The sequence below is a fragment of the Gorilla gorilla genome, chromosome 6 (genome assembly GCF_029281585.2).
Source record: "Gorilla gorilla gorilla isolate KB3781 chromosome 6, NHGRI_mGorGor1-v2.1_pri, whole genome shotgun sequence".
NCBI lineage: Eukaryota > Metazoa > Chordata > Mammalia > Primates > Hominidae > Gorilla > Gorilla gorilla.
Window position 1 is genome coordinate 142,350,874 of NC_073230.2, and position 16,773 is coordinate 142,367,646.

The following is a 16,773-nucleotide window of genomic DNA, read 5'->3' on the forward strand; positions in this document are numbered from 1 at the left end:
AAATGTATTTTCTCACAGTTCTGGAGGCTACAAGTTCAAGATCAACCCACCAGGGCTGGTTTCTAGAGAAGCCTCTCACTCTGCTTGTAAATGGCTCCCTTGCTCTGCTGTCACATGGCCTTTGCTGTGTAAATGTGTGGAGAGGGCCGCTCCTTCCTTTTCCTTTCTTCTAAGCACATCAGTCCTTTTGGATTAAGGCCCACCCTTATAACCTCACTTAACCTTTATTACCTTCTTTGTAGGCTGTGTATCCAAATACAGTAACAGTGAGAGTCAGAGATTCAACATTTGAATTTGGGAGGGACACAGTTCAATTTGTAATAGGTGGTACCCTGGGCACTCTTATTATTTTGATAAAAATATCCTAAACTGCTTCTAGAGTGACAATTTCTCATCACCTACAGATAGTCTTGAGGCTCGGGCAAGAGCCCTGGTCAAGCTGTTAATTTTTCACAATTGTTTGTCAATCTTACTGCATGCTTTTCTGGCTTATATTAAAATTAATAAAACATAATTTGATCTATTTAGTCCTGTAAGTTCCTGAAATTCTAGACTTAAATTAAGATGAATTGTTGGAAAACTTTGTACCTGGGCTATATTCAGATCTTTCAAAATCTCTAGGCCTGAATTGAGTTTTAATGTTATGTTCTTGAAGGAACTTACAAGAAATGGCCATGTAAGATTTGTGACTTTGTCTGTTTTCAGAAGATTGTTAAGGACATCTTTTACTATATTAGGTCTTCCATGTTTTTTAAGTGAAAGATTTCTTTTATAATTTAGGACTAGTTCAAAATTTGCTTCCTTAAAGGAACTGAAGTCCATATTTTTTGAGAATGAGAATTATATCATGTGATGTGTCTCCTTTTGCCTGGGCTGCTAGGAAGCTCAGATTTAGTTTGGGGGCTCACTTCATATTAACTTTGCTTGCCCATGTGATCTGCATAGTTGTCTTTTACATTTATTTGGTGGTGTTTAGCCCTGCATCTCTTTAGTCCCACTTTCTCATTTGTATTTTACTTTTTATTGTTTATATTCTTGCGCAAGCCATCTCACATCTTTTTTGGGAAGAGGCGGGATATAATTAAAATGAAACTTGAATGTAGATATTGTTACTCAGTTTCACCATTAAATACTGGTTGAAAGGTTATCAGGCTTTGGCTGGGTGCTCTTCCCCGAGTAGTTTCATAGAACACTCAGAGTAAAAGCTCACACACTTGGGCCTGGTCTGGCTCCCAGTTTTCTCCTTGATTCATTTCCTGTCACTGTCACTCTTTCTCAAGTCTCTAAAGCCACATTGACCTCCTTGCCACTCCATGTTCCTTAAGCAGGCTAAACACACCCTGTTTCAGGGTCTGTTCTCTCTGGAATCAGCTTCCCAGATAGTGCCCTTTCTCTCTCACTTTCTAGTAAGCTGTATTCAAATGCCATCTTTATCCGAGAGGCCCTCCCTGGGCTCCTTATATGAAGTAGCGTCCTTCCTCCTTGCCTGTCTTGGCTTTTGCGTAGCTGTTACCTCCCAGCTCCCCTCACTAGAACATAAGCTTCATGAGGGAGGGATTGGTTTTGTTCATTGCGGTATGTATCTCTAGGCCCTTAGAACTGTGCCTGGTAAGTAATAGATACTTAGTGAATATTTGTTGAATGAATAAGTGAATTAAATAGGGTCACGAGCAACTATTTGTTCTTTTCTACAGATTTTTGAGCATGCATTTCATGTGAGACAGTTTAGTTGCAATTGTTTCTTAAGGCTGGGAACTGTCCTCCATGACCTCTCTAGATCCTGCATCGCACTGCTGCTCATTACTTAGCTTTTACTAAGCACTTAATGTACCAGGCACTGTAAGAATATAGAGAAAAGGTCTGATCTCAGTTCAGAAATAGATATCCTCAGGAACTTTAGAAAGGGATAGGCTTTAGGGGATTTGGGCTAACAATGTTGTGATTCATAGATTATTTATTTTGCTCCCAATAATATATCAGCCAACACTTCTGTCACACTTTATATTTTCAAAGCACATTCACACATTTCTCCAGTCCTAACAATATCCTGGCAAGGCAGGTATTCTTATTGTCTTACCTGTTTTACAAAGAAAAAAACAGACCCGGAAAAGTTAAGTCACTTACCGAAGGTCAAGCAACTTGAAAGTTGCAGAGCTGCGTTTGAATCTGGGTGTTTTAAAATTCCAGAGCCTGTGTTCCTTTAATGTGTATGTGGATGGCTCTTGTTTGATAGAGTTGATGAGGTGGTAAGAGACTTTCTTGGTGTATTCCTAATGGTAGTATTCTAGATTTGGGTTTTTCTTTTTGCATCCTTTTATTCCACTTGAGTGATGAATCACTTTTGGTGACTGACCTTATTTTCACAGGTGTGCTTTTTCCTTTATTTGATCTTTCTTTTGTCTTTAAGAACAATACTGACTTTTATGTATTTTCTCCTGTCTGGACTTCATTACTCTATTAAGACCAAAGTGAAAGCAAAATTGCTCCACAGAAGGAACCAGTGATGGTGACTGGTTATTTTCCTTTCAAAACATTTGATCGGCTACACTGAAATACAGAGGCTAGTATGAAAATGGGAAACAGACAAATTCAGTTTTAGATCTCCAGTTATTTACCCTGGGTTTTAATGCTTGTTTATGGGACTCACTTGGAGCTCATGGTTGTGAATCCACACATATTTGTTCCTACTAGATGTTGTTAACAGTAGCTTTACATGTGTACCGTGGTCCTTTTAGCCCTTTAGGTAAATAAATTCCTTCCTGGGGATTAATTAGTCATGGTTAAGATGTAATTCATCATGCAAAATATCAGAGCTGTCTTAATGAAAAATTCTTAATGATCCAGAAATGTCTTTGTGTCCAGCTTAACTGGAATCTAGTTTATTCTTTTATGTTCCTCCATGAACTTGACAATAATTTATAAGTCATAATCGTTTTGAGAATAGGAATGGAAAAAAAAAATCTAGAGTGATTCAATAACTTGAATACATCTTGGGTTGGCAACTTTATGCCATTTGTCCTTTGATCATGTCTTTTATTTAGCTCATGCTTTTAAATCTTGCCCAGATTCAAGACTGTTATTACTAAAAAAGCTGCTTGGTGCTCTCTTTCCATCCCTAACTGTCTGCTGTTCTCTTTACATATGAACTGTGGCTTGATGAGAGTGTGTGTCCTGCAGCTCAGGAGTTGAAGGCAGGAAAGATAGGATTTTGTAACATGTATAGTAGAAAGAGCATGGATTTTGGAGTCAAATATACTTAGCTTTAATTTCAACTCTGATATTAACTATGTGCATGTGTATATTTTACTTTACCTCTGTGAGCCTCTGATTCCTTATCTGTAAAAAGGCTGGTGATAATATTTTATTATACTAGACTGCTTTGAGGATTGTCTTAGATTAGGTATGCAAAATAACCACTGTATTGCCTGGTGTGTTATAGATGCTCAGTAGTTTGTATCCTGTGTCTCACTTTCACTTTCCTTTCCAAACATGTAGAACACAGGGATGCATGTAAATTTCTGCATTTAGTTTTAAAATTTCACAAGTGGAGGATGAGTGAGAGTTGACTTGTCAGCACTTACTGTCAAAGGGATCTTGGATAATTTTTGGACTATATTTTTAAAAATGGAATGTAGTTTTAGGCTATATTGTTAGAAATATAGTGTTCATGTTGTGGGATATAAAACCTCTTTCCGTTTAGAATTATGTTGTGTTCACTTCTCAGCACATCTGAGAGGCAGGTTAGTGAAGCCATTAAGAGCCATATGGCCCAGGTTTGAGGTCAGACTCTGCTCCTTAAAGACTGTGCCTTGAATAAAAAACTCCATCTCTTTATCTCTACAAAGAGGGATAAGTATGGTACTGATATGGTTTGGCTGTGTCCCCATCCACATCTCATCTTGAATTTTAACTCCCACAATTCCCACGTGTCGTGGGAGCAACTCAGTAGGAGGTGATTGAATTATGGGGGTGGGTCTCTCCTGCGCTGCACTGTTCTCGTGATAGTGAATGAGTTTCACCAGATCTGATGGTTTTAGACAGGGTAGTCCCTGCACAAGCTCTATTTTCTTGTCTGCTGCCACGTGAGATGTGCCTTTCACCTTCTGCCATGATTATGAGGCCTCCCCAGCCACGTGGAATTGTAAGTCCAGTAAACCTCTTTCTTTTGTAAATTGCCCAGTCTTGGGTATGTTTTTATTGGCAGCATGAAAATGGATTAATACAGGTACCTACCTCATAAGGATGTTTTTGCAATAAATTAATTATTATATGTAAGCCACTTAGATTAATGCCTGGCACATAGTAAGTTCTATGTGAGTGTTACCTGTTTTTGAGGGGACTTCAGATGAAAGCAAAAAGGATGGTGGGCTGCTGGAAGTCATGGTGTGGAAGAAACAGTTGAAGAAACTGGAGGTGTTTAACCCAAGAAAGAACTATTGAAAGTCCTTTACCATTTAAAAGGAAATTTTATGGAAGAAGGAATAGACATTTTTTTGTGTTACAGAAAAAGATGAGACTAGGATCAATGGGTAGAAATTATAAAGAGGCTGATTTTATTTTATTTTAATGGAAGGCTTTATAATAAGTAAAGCTGTTCAAAATTGCAGTGAATTGCTTTGTCAGCTGGTAGAGCTCTGCATTGCACAGAGGCTTAGAAGGCTGAAGAGAGGTTCATGACCTGGCTGGTGGGGTGAGCTCAATGACAAGTGTTCTCTTCTGCACTGCTATTTGTTCAGGTTAAGGGACTAGTGATAATCCCACACTGAAATTTGCTGGGATTTGCTAGCGTGCATGAGAACTTTCTCCCTGGAATTAGTCAGCTCTTTCATGCTTTGCTTTTTTTTTTTTTTTTTTGAGATGGAGTCTCTGTCTGTTGCCCAGGCTGAAGTGCAGTGGCACGATCTCGGCTCACTGCAACCTCTGCCTCCTGGGTTCAAGTGATTCTCCTGCCTCAGCCTCCCGAATAACTGGGACAACAGGCATGCGCCATTGCGCATGGCTAATTTTTTATATTTTTAGTAGAGACAGGGTTTCACCATATTGGCCAGGCTGGTCTCGAACTCCTGACCTTGTGATCTGCCCACCCCGGCCTCCCAAAATGCTGGGATTACAGGTATGAACCACTGCGCCTGGCCTCTTTCATGCTTTTATGGTCTATCATTTATTAATTTTTATCAAATATTTATCTCAGACAAATATTTATTGTCTGAGACATTGTATTTCTGGTCTCATATTGCAGAAAAGAAAACAGAGCTTGGAAATAAATGTTCACCGCCTACTATTGCTTGGCATCATGCATTCAATCCTTGAAGGAACCCAGTGACTTAGATTTTATTATTGTTGGGAGACCATTCTCCTCAGGGCTCTTGTGTTTCTGAAGTTCTTGTGAGCCAAGCACTGATTGCCCTAAGTTTTAGATTATTTTGCCAAGGATGTTTGTTTAGCAAACAGCGTTGGAAGATAGAGATGGTCTCTCACTCCAGAGCAAGGGGCAGATGTGTTTCCAGTCCAGTCTCTGAGCTTAGATTCGGTTTTCGGAGCTCGGAGTTCTTCTCCAGGAGCTGCCTATGTGGGCAGGCTTCTCTTTGGGCCCATCTGCCTAACCCTTGTGGGACCTGGGGGCAAGGGGAACTGATGTGAACATGCTGCACTTATGCCGCTTGCTGTGCTGTGAGTGTGATCAAGTCTTTTGGACTTGAGGAGCTCTAGGAGTTTTGTGTCTTCTGCCAGCACCTGTGAAACTGTGGCTAACCTCTTAGCTTTCGAGTAGAATAAAATCTCAGCCTTCACCATTCTTGACATTAAGGAGGAATAAAGTGACAATCAGAGAGTTTAAACCTAATGCCCAGAGTTAAGTGATCTAGTATTTGGGGGCGGTGGGATTTTAACTTTTGTCTTCAGAGGGTGTACTTTTTATTATGTTATGGAAAAACGCTACTGCCTTTGCTGCTGCCATTACTACTGTTATTACTAGAACAATAATAGCTAACGACAACAACCAACATTTGTTGAGTGCTAATGACATACCAGGCCTTGTTTGATCTCATTTAATTCTCACTAACAACCCTATGTGGAAGGTATGTTAGTATTTTCACTTTATAGATGAGCAAAATGAGATGCCATTACTAAGGTCATGAGTAGTCAGTAGGGTGGAGCCACAATTCTAACCCAGGCAGCTTTACTCTGCCTGAAGAGACCCCACTCTGTAGCTGTTAGGAGTGCAATCTGAAAGCAGACCAATCTGAGTTTTAAATCCCCGTACTATTCCTAACCTTCATTGTGTGAGGTGGTGTAAATTAATTCAACATCTTTAAATCTCAGCTGTTTCATCTGTAAAAAGAGGGGAGGGAATAATAATAGGACCTACTCCAAAGGCCTGTTATGAGGATTAAACATACATTCTATAAAATGTGCAACACAGCTGGCTCCTGGCAGCTAGTAAGCCTCTCTAAATATTAGGGGCTATTATTATTTTTATTATCCTTGCTGCCTTCCTTTTCTTTAATTAAAAAAAAAAGCTTTAATGGTTTTGCACTGAGTTCTATAATGTAAATATTTTTCACTAAAGACAAAATATTCATCCTAGTTTACATCAAGAGGATACATTTTAAATATGGGGCAAAGCTGGCACAGGGTATTTCTTACATAAATATTTTCTTGAAAAAGGAAAATAGGAGGCAGAACCCCCAGTAGGCCCAATTTACTCTCTAATCTTCATTTTAGTAACCCTTTCTATTCCCTAAATAACTCCTAATGATCCAGTAATGTGTTAACAGTGACAGCTGATGCCAGAAAAGGTGTTCTCTCTGGGCCTGACATTTTCCTTAATGGTAATTCTAACTAGTTAAGGTAAACAATGTGAAATGTTTGGCATATTTTTTCCACAAATGGTAGTGGAGCGGAAATCATGAAAAGCCTTGTAAAGATGGCAAACCGATCTAGTGTAGCTTTGACAATTCTGTGAACTGCTGTTACAAGGGGAAATAATAGAGTTAAACATGTAGGAACCCTTACCTTTGGGACAGTTGATAACTTGAAGGCATTTTCTGATTGTGCTTTGCTTTAGATTAACAGCCTGGAAGTTTTCAGATTTAAAGAGCAAAGTTGTGTATCATTAAAACAAGAAGAAGACATGATACATGCTAAGCTGCTCTGTACCCAAATATTGCAAGTAATCTCGGTAGCTCTATCTTTGAAGCCCAGTTTCGTTTACATTCTCCACTCTGATTTACTTTAATAGTCAAACAAATGGGTGGTATTCTCTACCTGCAAGAAACCTTGGAAGTAGTCTGGTTTAGGGTCACCAGTTTACAGATGAGGAAACAGGATCTCTCATGTAAAGGCTTTAAATCAAGTCTTGTGGTTCCCAGTAGTGTTCCTTTCCTGAGCATCCCACGCTGTCCTGAGTGGCTTTTGCCCTTCACTTCATTGCCTTTGTTCCTGCCATCCCCCTACCCGTATTCATGATATAGCTGATCTTTTGGCATTCCTAACACCTAACAAAAAGAATTGTAAAATTCTTTTTGGAGGTTATATTGAAGTCAAAGACTGGCCTGAATTTGCCTATAAATTGGAAAAGAAGTTTTATATATTGTGTGGCTCATGAATTAAGATCCTTTGCTCTAAATGACAGTTCAGAGCAGACTATTGTACAGTATTTTGCTTGCAAATATCTAGAAGTGGATATGTGATTAATTTGCTGACAGACCATCTCTGAAAGCAGTTCTAATGATGGACTTATAATTGATGGCATCCATCATTGAGAACCTCAAATATCCCCCTCCCTAAATTAAAAAAGATAAATAAACTAGGCTGAATGTATAAGCTGACAAATCTGAGGGAATTTAATGAAACTCTAAATTACCACAGCCAACAGATAAGAGGAAAAGGTTCCTTTGTTACTGATTATAATACTAAATTAAAAAAAATTATCCGAGAAAGATAGTAGGGGAAACAAAGATCTGTGGTCCATGTATCAAACGAAGTTATTGAAATATTTTTAATAAGTATATCTATCTCATTCCCTGGTTATTGTTGATTCATATCAATCTTGTTAGTGCTGTTCGAAGACTAGTAAATGTGGGAACCGTCCTGTAGGATAGCTTAGATGACTGCTGTTGTAAGAGATTTTAGAATTAATATGACCTTATTTCCAGACTGCTGGGGGCTCCATTCCAAATTCAGGTCATTCAAATGAGCTTTTCGGAAGGTGGTTCCTCAGTGTATAAGTAATTGTATCAGTTACTGTGCTTTCAGCTATGTATGAAAAAGACCAACTGAAAGTGACTTAAACAATGGATATTTATTATCTCCCCTAACAAGAAGTCCTGAAGTAAGGCAGCTGCAGGGCTGGCTGCTTTGGTGGCCAAGGACATAGTGGTAGCTTGGCATTCCTCCTTGTTTTTCCTTCCATGGAAGGAAACATGGCTGAAGTGTCTAAGTATCTTATCTTTGTACAGTGATACCTAGGGTTGGGAAAGGCACCTTTTCTTATTATTCTTGCAGAAAATTGTTCCTAGTACTTCCTTAGTTTTGTCTCATTGACCAGACTTGTCACTGATAAGGAGAATGGAACAGTTCACTCAAATCAAGAGTTACCCAGTCTCTTGAACAGTTCATGCCTGCCTGCTATCTGATTAAAATCAGTTCTAATGCCAATGACAGAAGAGAAGGGCCCCTTGGATAGGCAACTACAAATCCACTTAGATGGGCTATTGAAATTTACTGTGAAGGAAGTTTTGTGTTTTCTGTTTGTAACTTATTTCATTTCCTAGTTAATAAGATGAATGTGCTTCACTTTCCTTTTGCATTTTACTTTCTGCTTCACCTTTCTTTTGCATTTTACTTTCAAGTTTTACTCAGCTTGATATACTCTCTGCCTTCACCAGGACTCTGTCTACTAGTGACGATGTCGAAGACAGGGAAAATGAAAAGGGTCGCCTTGAAGAAGCCTACGAGAAATGTGACCGTGACCTGGATGAATTGATTGTACAGCACTACACAGAATTGACGACAGCCATTCGCACATACCAGAGCATCACAGAGCGCATCACTAACTCCCGAAATAAAATAAAACAGGTATTCCTCCCTTCTGGTCTGATGGTGGCAGCACTTCCCGTCAGTATAGGTGTTGCAGCTTGGAGAGGAGCCATGGTAGTGGCTAATGGTCCTTAACAAAGTGATTCAAAATGCCACTTTTCAGGAGTTCTGCAGGTGTCTGGAAAGGCTGGCTGGGAAAGATCACAGAAGGCATCCTTGGCTGATTTCTCCCCTCCCCTGTGTCTTATCCTTGGTTCTGCCATTATTTCTCACTGCAGTGTGGAATGAGACAAGCAAGATGGCCTCCATTTGCTTGTGTCTTACGATCCATCCCTAACAAACCAGAAGGCATACTGGCCCTTGTATTCTCCATTCTCATTCTAGCAGTTATTCTTGTATTTCACACATCTAAACAATAAAGCCTAATATTCTGACTGTTGATTCAATGCCTATTCTGAATCTCAGTGGCTGACCTATTTACACTTACATGAATTGGAGGGCAGCCAGTCGAATACCCTTTTATCTGAATCCAAACCACAGAAGAGAGAATGTCTCCTACATTGAAGTTGGTTGTGACTTGCCTGCATTTATTGTGCATTCTTGGTATTTTTTGTGAAGTGAAGAAAATTTAACCTACAAATTATTTAAACATAAAATGAAATGTTTATGAAAACAATTTTTTTCTTTTTTTTTTTTTTTTTAGAGTTGGAGCCTTGCTCTGTTGCCTAGGCTAGAATGCAGTGGTGCATCACTGAAACCTTGAATTCCTGGGCTCAAGCAATCCTCCTGCCTGAGTCTCCCAAAGTGCTGGGATTATAGGTGTGACCCACCATGCCTGGCAAAAAACCAAAATTCTTGAATATCATGCTTTAATTGTGACTAATGTGTATTAATTTTTATTTTGTAGTTTTCCTTTCATGTTTTGAACAGTTTTTCTTTTATTTGTTATTTTTCTCCCTTTTTCTCTTCCTTCCTTTCTTCCTTCCCCCACGTTCTTTCTCCCTGTCTCTCTCTTCTCCTACCCCTCCTTTCTCCCCTACTTTCTTCCTTTTGCTGTAGGTCCTTGAGAAAACTCTTGGTTCTTGGGTCTGTGCCTTTAGTACCTAAAGGATAAAATGGGTTTGTAAGGAGTGTTTTCATAATTGGCCAAAGGATGAACTGATCAAATAAGGGTTATGTAGTATAACATTATAGTTAAGGGTCAAAGCTCTTTTCAAAAGAGCCTTTAATAATTGATTAATGGGAAAATAAAAGTGTTGGGGGAGAATGAAAATGAATTTGTTTTTGACAATTTTGTACCATGACAGTCCATTTCTTGTCACCAAGGAAACACTGATGTTTTCTCACTAATCTTTTCCTGTCATTTTTGGCTTTTTTTTTTTTTTTTTTTTTGAGACGGAGTCTCGCTCTGTCACCCAGCCTGGAGTGCAGTGGCGCGATCTCCGCTCACTGCAAGCTCCGCCTCCCGGGTTCACGCCATTCTCCTGCCTCAGCCTCCCGAGTAGCTGGGACTGCAGGCGCCCGCCACCACGCCCGGCTAATGTTTTTGTATTTTTAGCAGAGACGGGGTTTCACCATGTTAGCCAGGACGGTCTCGATCTCCTGACCTCGTGATCTGCCCGCCTCGGCCTCCCAAAGTGCTGGGATTACAGGCGTGAGCCACCGCGCCCGGCCTCATTTTTGGCTTTTAATTGCACTTTGGATTATATATGAAATATAGGTGTGTATTTTTTTAAAGTGAAAACATGGATGATTCAGTAATGATTAGGCTATGTTATCTCAGAGCCAAGCAAAATGTTGAGAATGTGTAGATCTGAGTTGAAATTTTCTTTCTGTTCTCTGCCAAAAGAATAAGGATTCATGCAGCAAGTATCTGTTGAGTGCCCGCTATGTTGCTGATTGTGTTTTAGGTGCTAGGGCTGCACAAATGGGAAACACCAGTTCCTGTCCTCATGGAGCTTATGTGCAAATGAGAGGATAGAAAACTAACAAATAGATAACGTTGAACAACATTTATGTAGTCTCTATGTATCGAGTGTCTGCTTTGTGCTGAGGATTGTTCTAGATTTTCAGGTGTAGAAGTGAAGAAAACATAAAACGTTTCTGTCCTTGTGGAGTTAAATTCTAATCAGGGGAGACAGACTACAGACTATAAGTGAATATATAAGTAAAGTGTGGTATAGCAGATGGTAAGAAGTGCCACACACACTCCCACCCACTCACCAAGGAGGGGAGACTAGGGACTTGCTGTTTTAGCTGGGCTGGCCAGAAAGGGCTTCACTGAGGGCCTATATGAGCCAACACCTGAAGGAGGTTAGGAAGAGTGTCAGGAAGAGCATTCCAGGAAGAAAGGAAGCAGGTGCCCAGATCCTAAGTCAGGGGCATGATTGGCGGTTTGGAGCAGCAGCAAGGTGGTTGGTGAGGCTAAAGCAAAATGAGGCATCGGGAGAGTGGCAGGAGAGAGATGAGAGAGCTAGGGCATGTGGTGTGGTGGGTGGGTGTAGGGAAGTCACATAGGGTCTTGTAGGTCACTGGAAAGACATTGATTTTAACTATCAGTATAATGGGAGAAATGATTGTAATGCTTTGAGCACAGGAATAACATGATGTGGCTAACATCTTTTTTTTTTTTACTATTATTATACTTTAAGTTTTAAGGTACATGTGCACAACGTGCAGGTTTGTTACATATGTATACATGTGCCATGTTGGCGTGCTGCACCCATTAACTCGTCATTTAGCATTAGGTATATCTCCTAATGCTATCCCTCCCGGCTCCCCCAACCCCACAACAGTCCCCAGTGTGTGATGTTCCCCTTCCTGTGTCCATGTGTTCTCATTGTTCAATTCCCACCTATGAGTGAGAACATGTGGTGTTTTGTTTTTTGTCCTTGCGATAGTTTGCTGAGAATGATGGTTTCCAGCTTCATCCATGTCCCTACAAAGGACATGAACTCATCATTTTTTATGGCTGCATAGTATTCCCTGGTATATATGTGCCACATTTTCTTAATCCAGTCTATCATTGTTGGACATTTGGGTTGGTTCCAAGTCTTTGCTATTGTGAATAGTGCCGCAATAAACATACGTGTGCATGTGTCTTTATAGCAGCATGATTTATAATCCTTTGGGTATATACCCAGTAATGGGATGGCTGGTGGGTCAAATGGTATTTCTAGTTCTAGATCCCTGAGGAATCATGATGTGGCTAACATCTTAAAAGGCCCACTCTAGCTGCTGTGCTGGGAATAGATTTCATTGGAGACCAAGGCAGATGAAGATGTTCATATTTGTGCATTGTCACCTTTTAAAGCTTGAGACCACAGAACTGTTTATGCTTCCCATTTGAGAGAGGGTCTCTCTCCATCACCCGGGCTGGAGTGCAGTAGCACTATCATGAATCGCCATAGCCTTGACCTCCCACACTCAGGTGATCCTCTTGCCTCAGCCTCCTGAGTAGTTGGGACCATAGGTACATTCCACCATGCCTGGCTAATATTTGATTTTTTTGCAGAGACTGGGTCTCCCTATGTTGCCCAGGATGGTCTCAAACTCCTGGCCTCAAGTGATCCTCCTGCCTTGGTCTCCTAAAGTGCTGGGATTATAGGTGTGAGCCGCTGTGCCTGGCCTACATGTCTCATTTTTTGACATTACTTTCATATATTGATTTACATTATACTGGTAGATTCTATGTTTTTGAGGATAAAAGTGAGCTGACAGATGGATTTAACTTTCTTCCCTGATGGTCCAAGCTTTTTTTAAAAAAATTAATTATTGATTTATTTTAGAGATAGGGTTTCACTCTGTTGTCCAGGCTGGAGTGCAGTGGTGCCATCATAGCTCACTGCAGCCTCAAACTCCTGGGCTCAAGGGATCCTCCTGCCTCAGCCTCTTGAGTAGGTGGTATTACAGGCACTCACAACCATGCCTAGCTAATTTTAAAAATTTTTTTGTAGAGACGAGGTCTCAACAGAAGGCTCATAGGCTCAGCCTTGATACCATGTACAATTGATCAGGTCAAGTAATGTGGACAATAAGCAAAATAACTGGGCAGTTCTATTACTTTTGAATGCATTGTACAATTGCTCAAAATGAGATGTTATTGCATTGGTAAACCTCCAATTCCATAGGTTCTGCCAGTGTCTCTCGTAATAACAACTGATGGGCTTATTGTAGCAGCAGCACCAAAAGAAATGGATACGAGTTGATACAAATTGGGCAGTTGGGCCAAATGAATTGGTATGTTTCTCTGTGGTGTACTAGGTGAATGAGATGACCTCAGATTTCTTTAAAGTTACAAAGTAGTCTAATGCTTATCACTGGAGCAGGGTAGGTTGAAGGGAGATACTTGGCTTTGTTGAGATGTGCACACAAACACTTAACATTTCATCCCAATTTTGACCACCCTATTGGTGCTAGATCAAGCTCTGAATCTCATTTTTCTTGCCTATAATGAGAAATAACTGTACACTATTATTCAAGTGAAGTTGTTAGGGCTTAATCATTGAGTAATGAAACATTCGTTATTTGGTAGATACCTAAAATAATTCTGGCTTTTAAATGCGGTTATACCTTGAAAGGTAGAATTAGAACGAGGAATAACCTTAATATAAAAAAATGTCCTAGTAGAACAACATGGTTTGCTAGGAAGTTATTTACAGCCCAAATATAAGATGCTGCTTGTATGAGAAAGGGAAGAAGGCCTTTGGTTTCTAGAAATGGACATGCTAAACAGTGGGTAATAATGAGATATAATTTTAAATGCGTGCAGCACTCTAGAGCACATTAATGCAGTTGCTGGAACCATGAGGTGATCTTTCCATTAAGTTCAGGTGTGTGTGTATTTGTGTAAAGGAAGGTATTGGAAAGCATTGAGGGGAGCCTCTCAGAATTTCAGAACTTAGAGTGGCAGCTGAAAAAACCCGGGGAAAGAAAGCACAGACAGTACAAGTTTGAAGGTAATTTAAAGATGATCTGTAGTTCTAAAAGGCTTTTAAACAGAACAATGAGTGGTATTTCCGAGGTTCGTTCTTTCCAGGTGCTTTCTAACTAACCTGCACAATGTGCACATGTACCCTAAAACTTAAAGTATAATAATAAAAAAAATAAATAAATAAAAAGAAAATTCAATAAAATACATAATAAACATGTATCATTAAAAGTCCAGAAAAAAAAAAAAAGACTCCATGGAAAAAATTGGGTTGGTCTCTTACGGCAGGAGAAAACCTATGATAGTACTTATATGTAGATTTACTTTTGTCAACAAAATTCAACAAAAACAAGACATCTCAGTATTTTATACTTTTAAAATTAAGAATAATGTCAACACATTAATTTTCATTTACTATCCTTGACTCATAGATAACTTTTTAGGATATTTCTAGTCTGTAGTTTCAATGAGTTGTTTGCACATTGTTGTATTTTATTAAAGATAATATGCATACTCAGAGGCATTCCCTCCCTTCTTTATCTTTTCCTTGATCCAAATTCAGTACTTTTCTTTTCTATTTTTTTTTTTTTTTGGAAAGAGTCTCGCTCTGTTGCCCAAGCTGGAGGGCAATGATATGATCTCGGCTTACTGCAACCTCCACCTCCCAGGTTCAAGTGATTCTCCTGCCTCACCCTCCCAAGTAGCTAGGATTATAGGCACCCACCACCACACCTGGCTAATATTTCTATTTTTTAGTAGAGATGGGGTTTCACCATGTTGGCCAGGCTAGTCTTGAACTCCTGACTTCAGGTAATCTGCCCAACTTGGCCTCCCAAAGTTCTGGGATTACAGGCGAGAGTGATCACGCCCAGACAAATTCAGTACTTTTCTGATTTTATGACTTAAAAGTTATGGTCTTCCCCAGGCCTGTGTCCATAAGCCCCTCTCACTATATAGATCTCTGGTCTTCCTCTCGCAAATGCTAAGGCAGTTTTATTCAAAGCCCCACTTAGCTTTTCTCACCCCTTTATCTTTTCCAAAAGAGGGCTGCAAAAATCTCAACTTCTCTGCCGTCTGTATCATCTCACATTTCTATTCACAATAGCCTCTTGGGCCCTGTTTTCCTTCTTTTCTCTTTTTCTAATAGCCTCTAGTTAGGGTGACTTGCAGATTTTGTGAAATTGTAGCTATTGCTGAATAGGTGATTATGAGCAACTGTGCAGTTACTAAAACTCTGAGAAAGCAAAGGAAATTTGTCTCTGACTTGATATCGTGGTTTGAACAACCTTTTCACCCATTTGTTTTAGGAAGAAACAGAGTAACATAAATTTTCGATCTTAATTATACTTATAAATTAAATAGAATGAAATGAAAATATTGTCATCACATTTATAAAAGTAGAACAGAGTTTTGAGAAATAAATGTTTCAGTGTAATTTGGTACTTTTCTAACATTTGAATGTTATTCATTGATGGGTATAGCCCTGTTCCTATTAAAAAACCTTTTTTTTTAATTTTTAAAAATTGACAAATAAAAATTACATATATTTGTAGTAGAGAGCATGATGTTTTGAAATATGTATACACTGTGGAATGAATAAACCAAGCTAATTAACATATACTTCACCTCACATGCTTATCAGTTATTTTTGGTGAGAATACTTAGAATCTACCTTTTCATCAATTTTCAGGCATACAATACATTGTTATTAACTGTAGTCACCATGTTGTACAATGGGTTTCTTGAACTTACTTCTCTTGTCTAGCTGAAGTATTGTATCCTTTGACCAACATCTTCTCAACCCGTCCTTTCACCCCGAGCCCCTGGTAACTACTGCTCTACTTTATGCTTCTGTGAGTTTGACTTTCTTAGATTCTACATGTAAGGAAGATGATGCCAATATTCATCTTTCTGTGTCTGGCTGATTTCACTTAACATAATGTCCTCCAGGTTCATATGTGTTGTTGCAAATGACAAGAGTTCTTTTGTTTTTGAGACAGGGTCGCACTCTGTTGTCCAGGCTGGAGTAAATGGTGCAATCTCAGCTCACTGTAGCCTCAACTTACTGAGCTCAGGTGATCCTCCCACCTCAGTCCCTCTGCTATCTGGGACCACAGTCCTTGTGCTATCTGGGACCACAGATACTTTTTTGTGGAGATGGGTTTTCACCAGGTTGCCCAGGCTGGTTTCAAACCCCTGGGCTCAAGTGATCTCCCCACCTCAGGCTCCCAAAGTGGTGGGATTACAGGTGTGAGCCACCATGCCGAAACAGATTTTCTTCTTTTTAAATGCTGAATGGTATTCCATTGTGCTTATACCACATTTTCTTTATCCATTCGTCTGTTGATGGACACTTACGCTGCAGTCATCATGGGAGTGCAGATATCTTTTTGACATACTGACTTCAATTCCTTTTGATATAGACCCTGTAGTGAGATTGTTGGATCATATGGTAGTTCTGTTTTTTAATTTTTTGAGGAAACTCCATACTATTTTCCACAGTGGCTGTATTTTCCATCTTTATTGAGGTATAGTTTACGTACAGTAAAATGCCATATTTTCAGAGTGCAGTGCAATGAGTTTTGGCAAAGGTATATATCACTGAATGTGTTACCATCACCCCAGATCTCTCTCCTGCCTTTTTGCGGTCAGTTCTCTCTCACATCCTGCTCCAAGCAACTACTGATTTGAATTCTGGCACTACTGATTAGTTTTGCCTATTCCGGAACTTCGTACATTATTCCCTCTTTTGTGTCTAGCTTTTTTTGCTTGGCATGTTTTTGAGATTCTTCATTGTTTCTTCC

General features: G+C 39.6%; 1 protein-coding gene across 2 annotated transcripts in view; it reads left to right on the plus strand.

Moving 5' to 3' along the window:
• The window catches only part of EXOC4 (exocyst complex component 4), an 804,715-nt gene that overhangs the window by 13,062 nt on the left and 774,880 nt on the right, over positions 1–16,773 (plus strand). For both annotated transcript variants that reach the window (XM_019031456.4, XM_063708773.1), the window contains exon 2: positions 8,889–9,078. In XM_019031456.4, the coding sequence (XP_018887001.1) occupies positions 8,889–9,078 (190 nt within the window). The remainder of the gene's footprint in view (positions 1–8,888; positions 9,079–16,773) is intronic.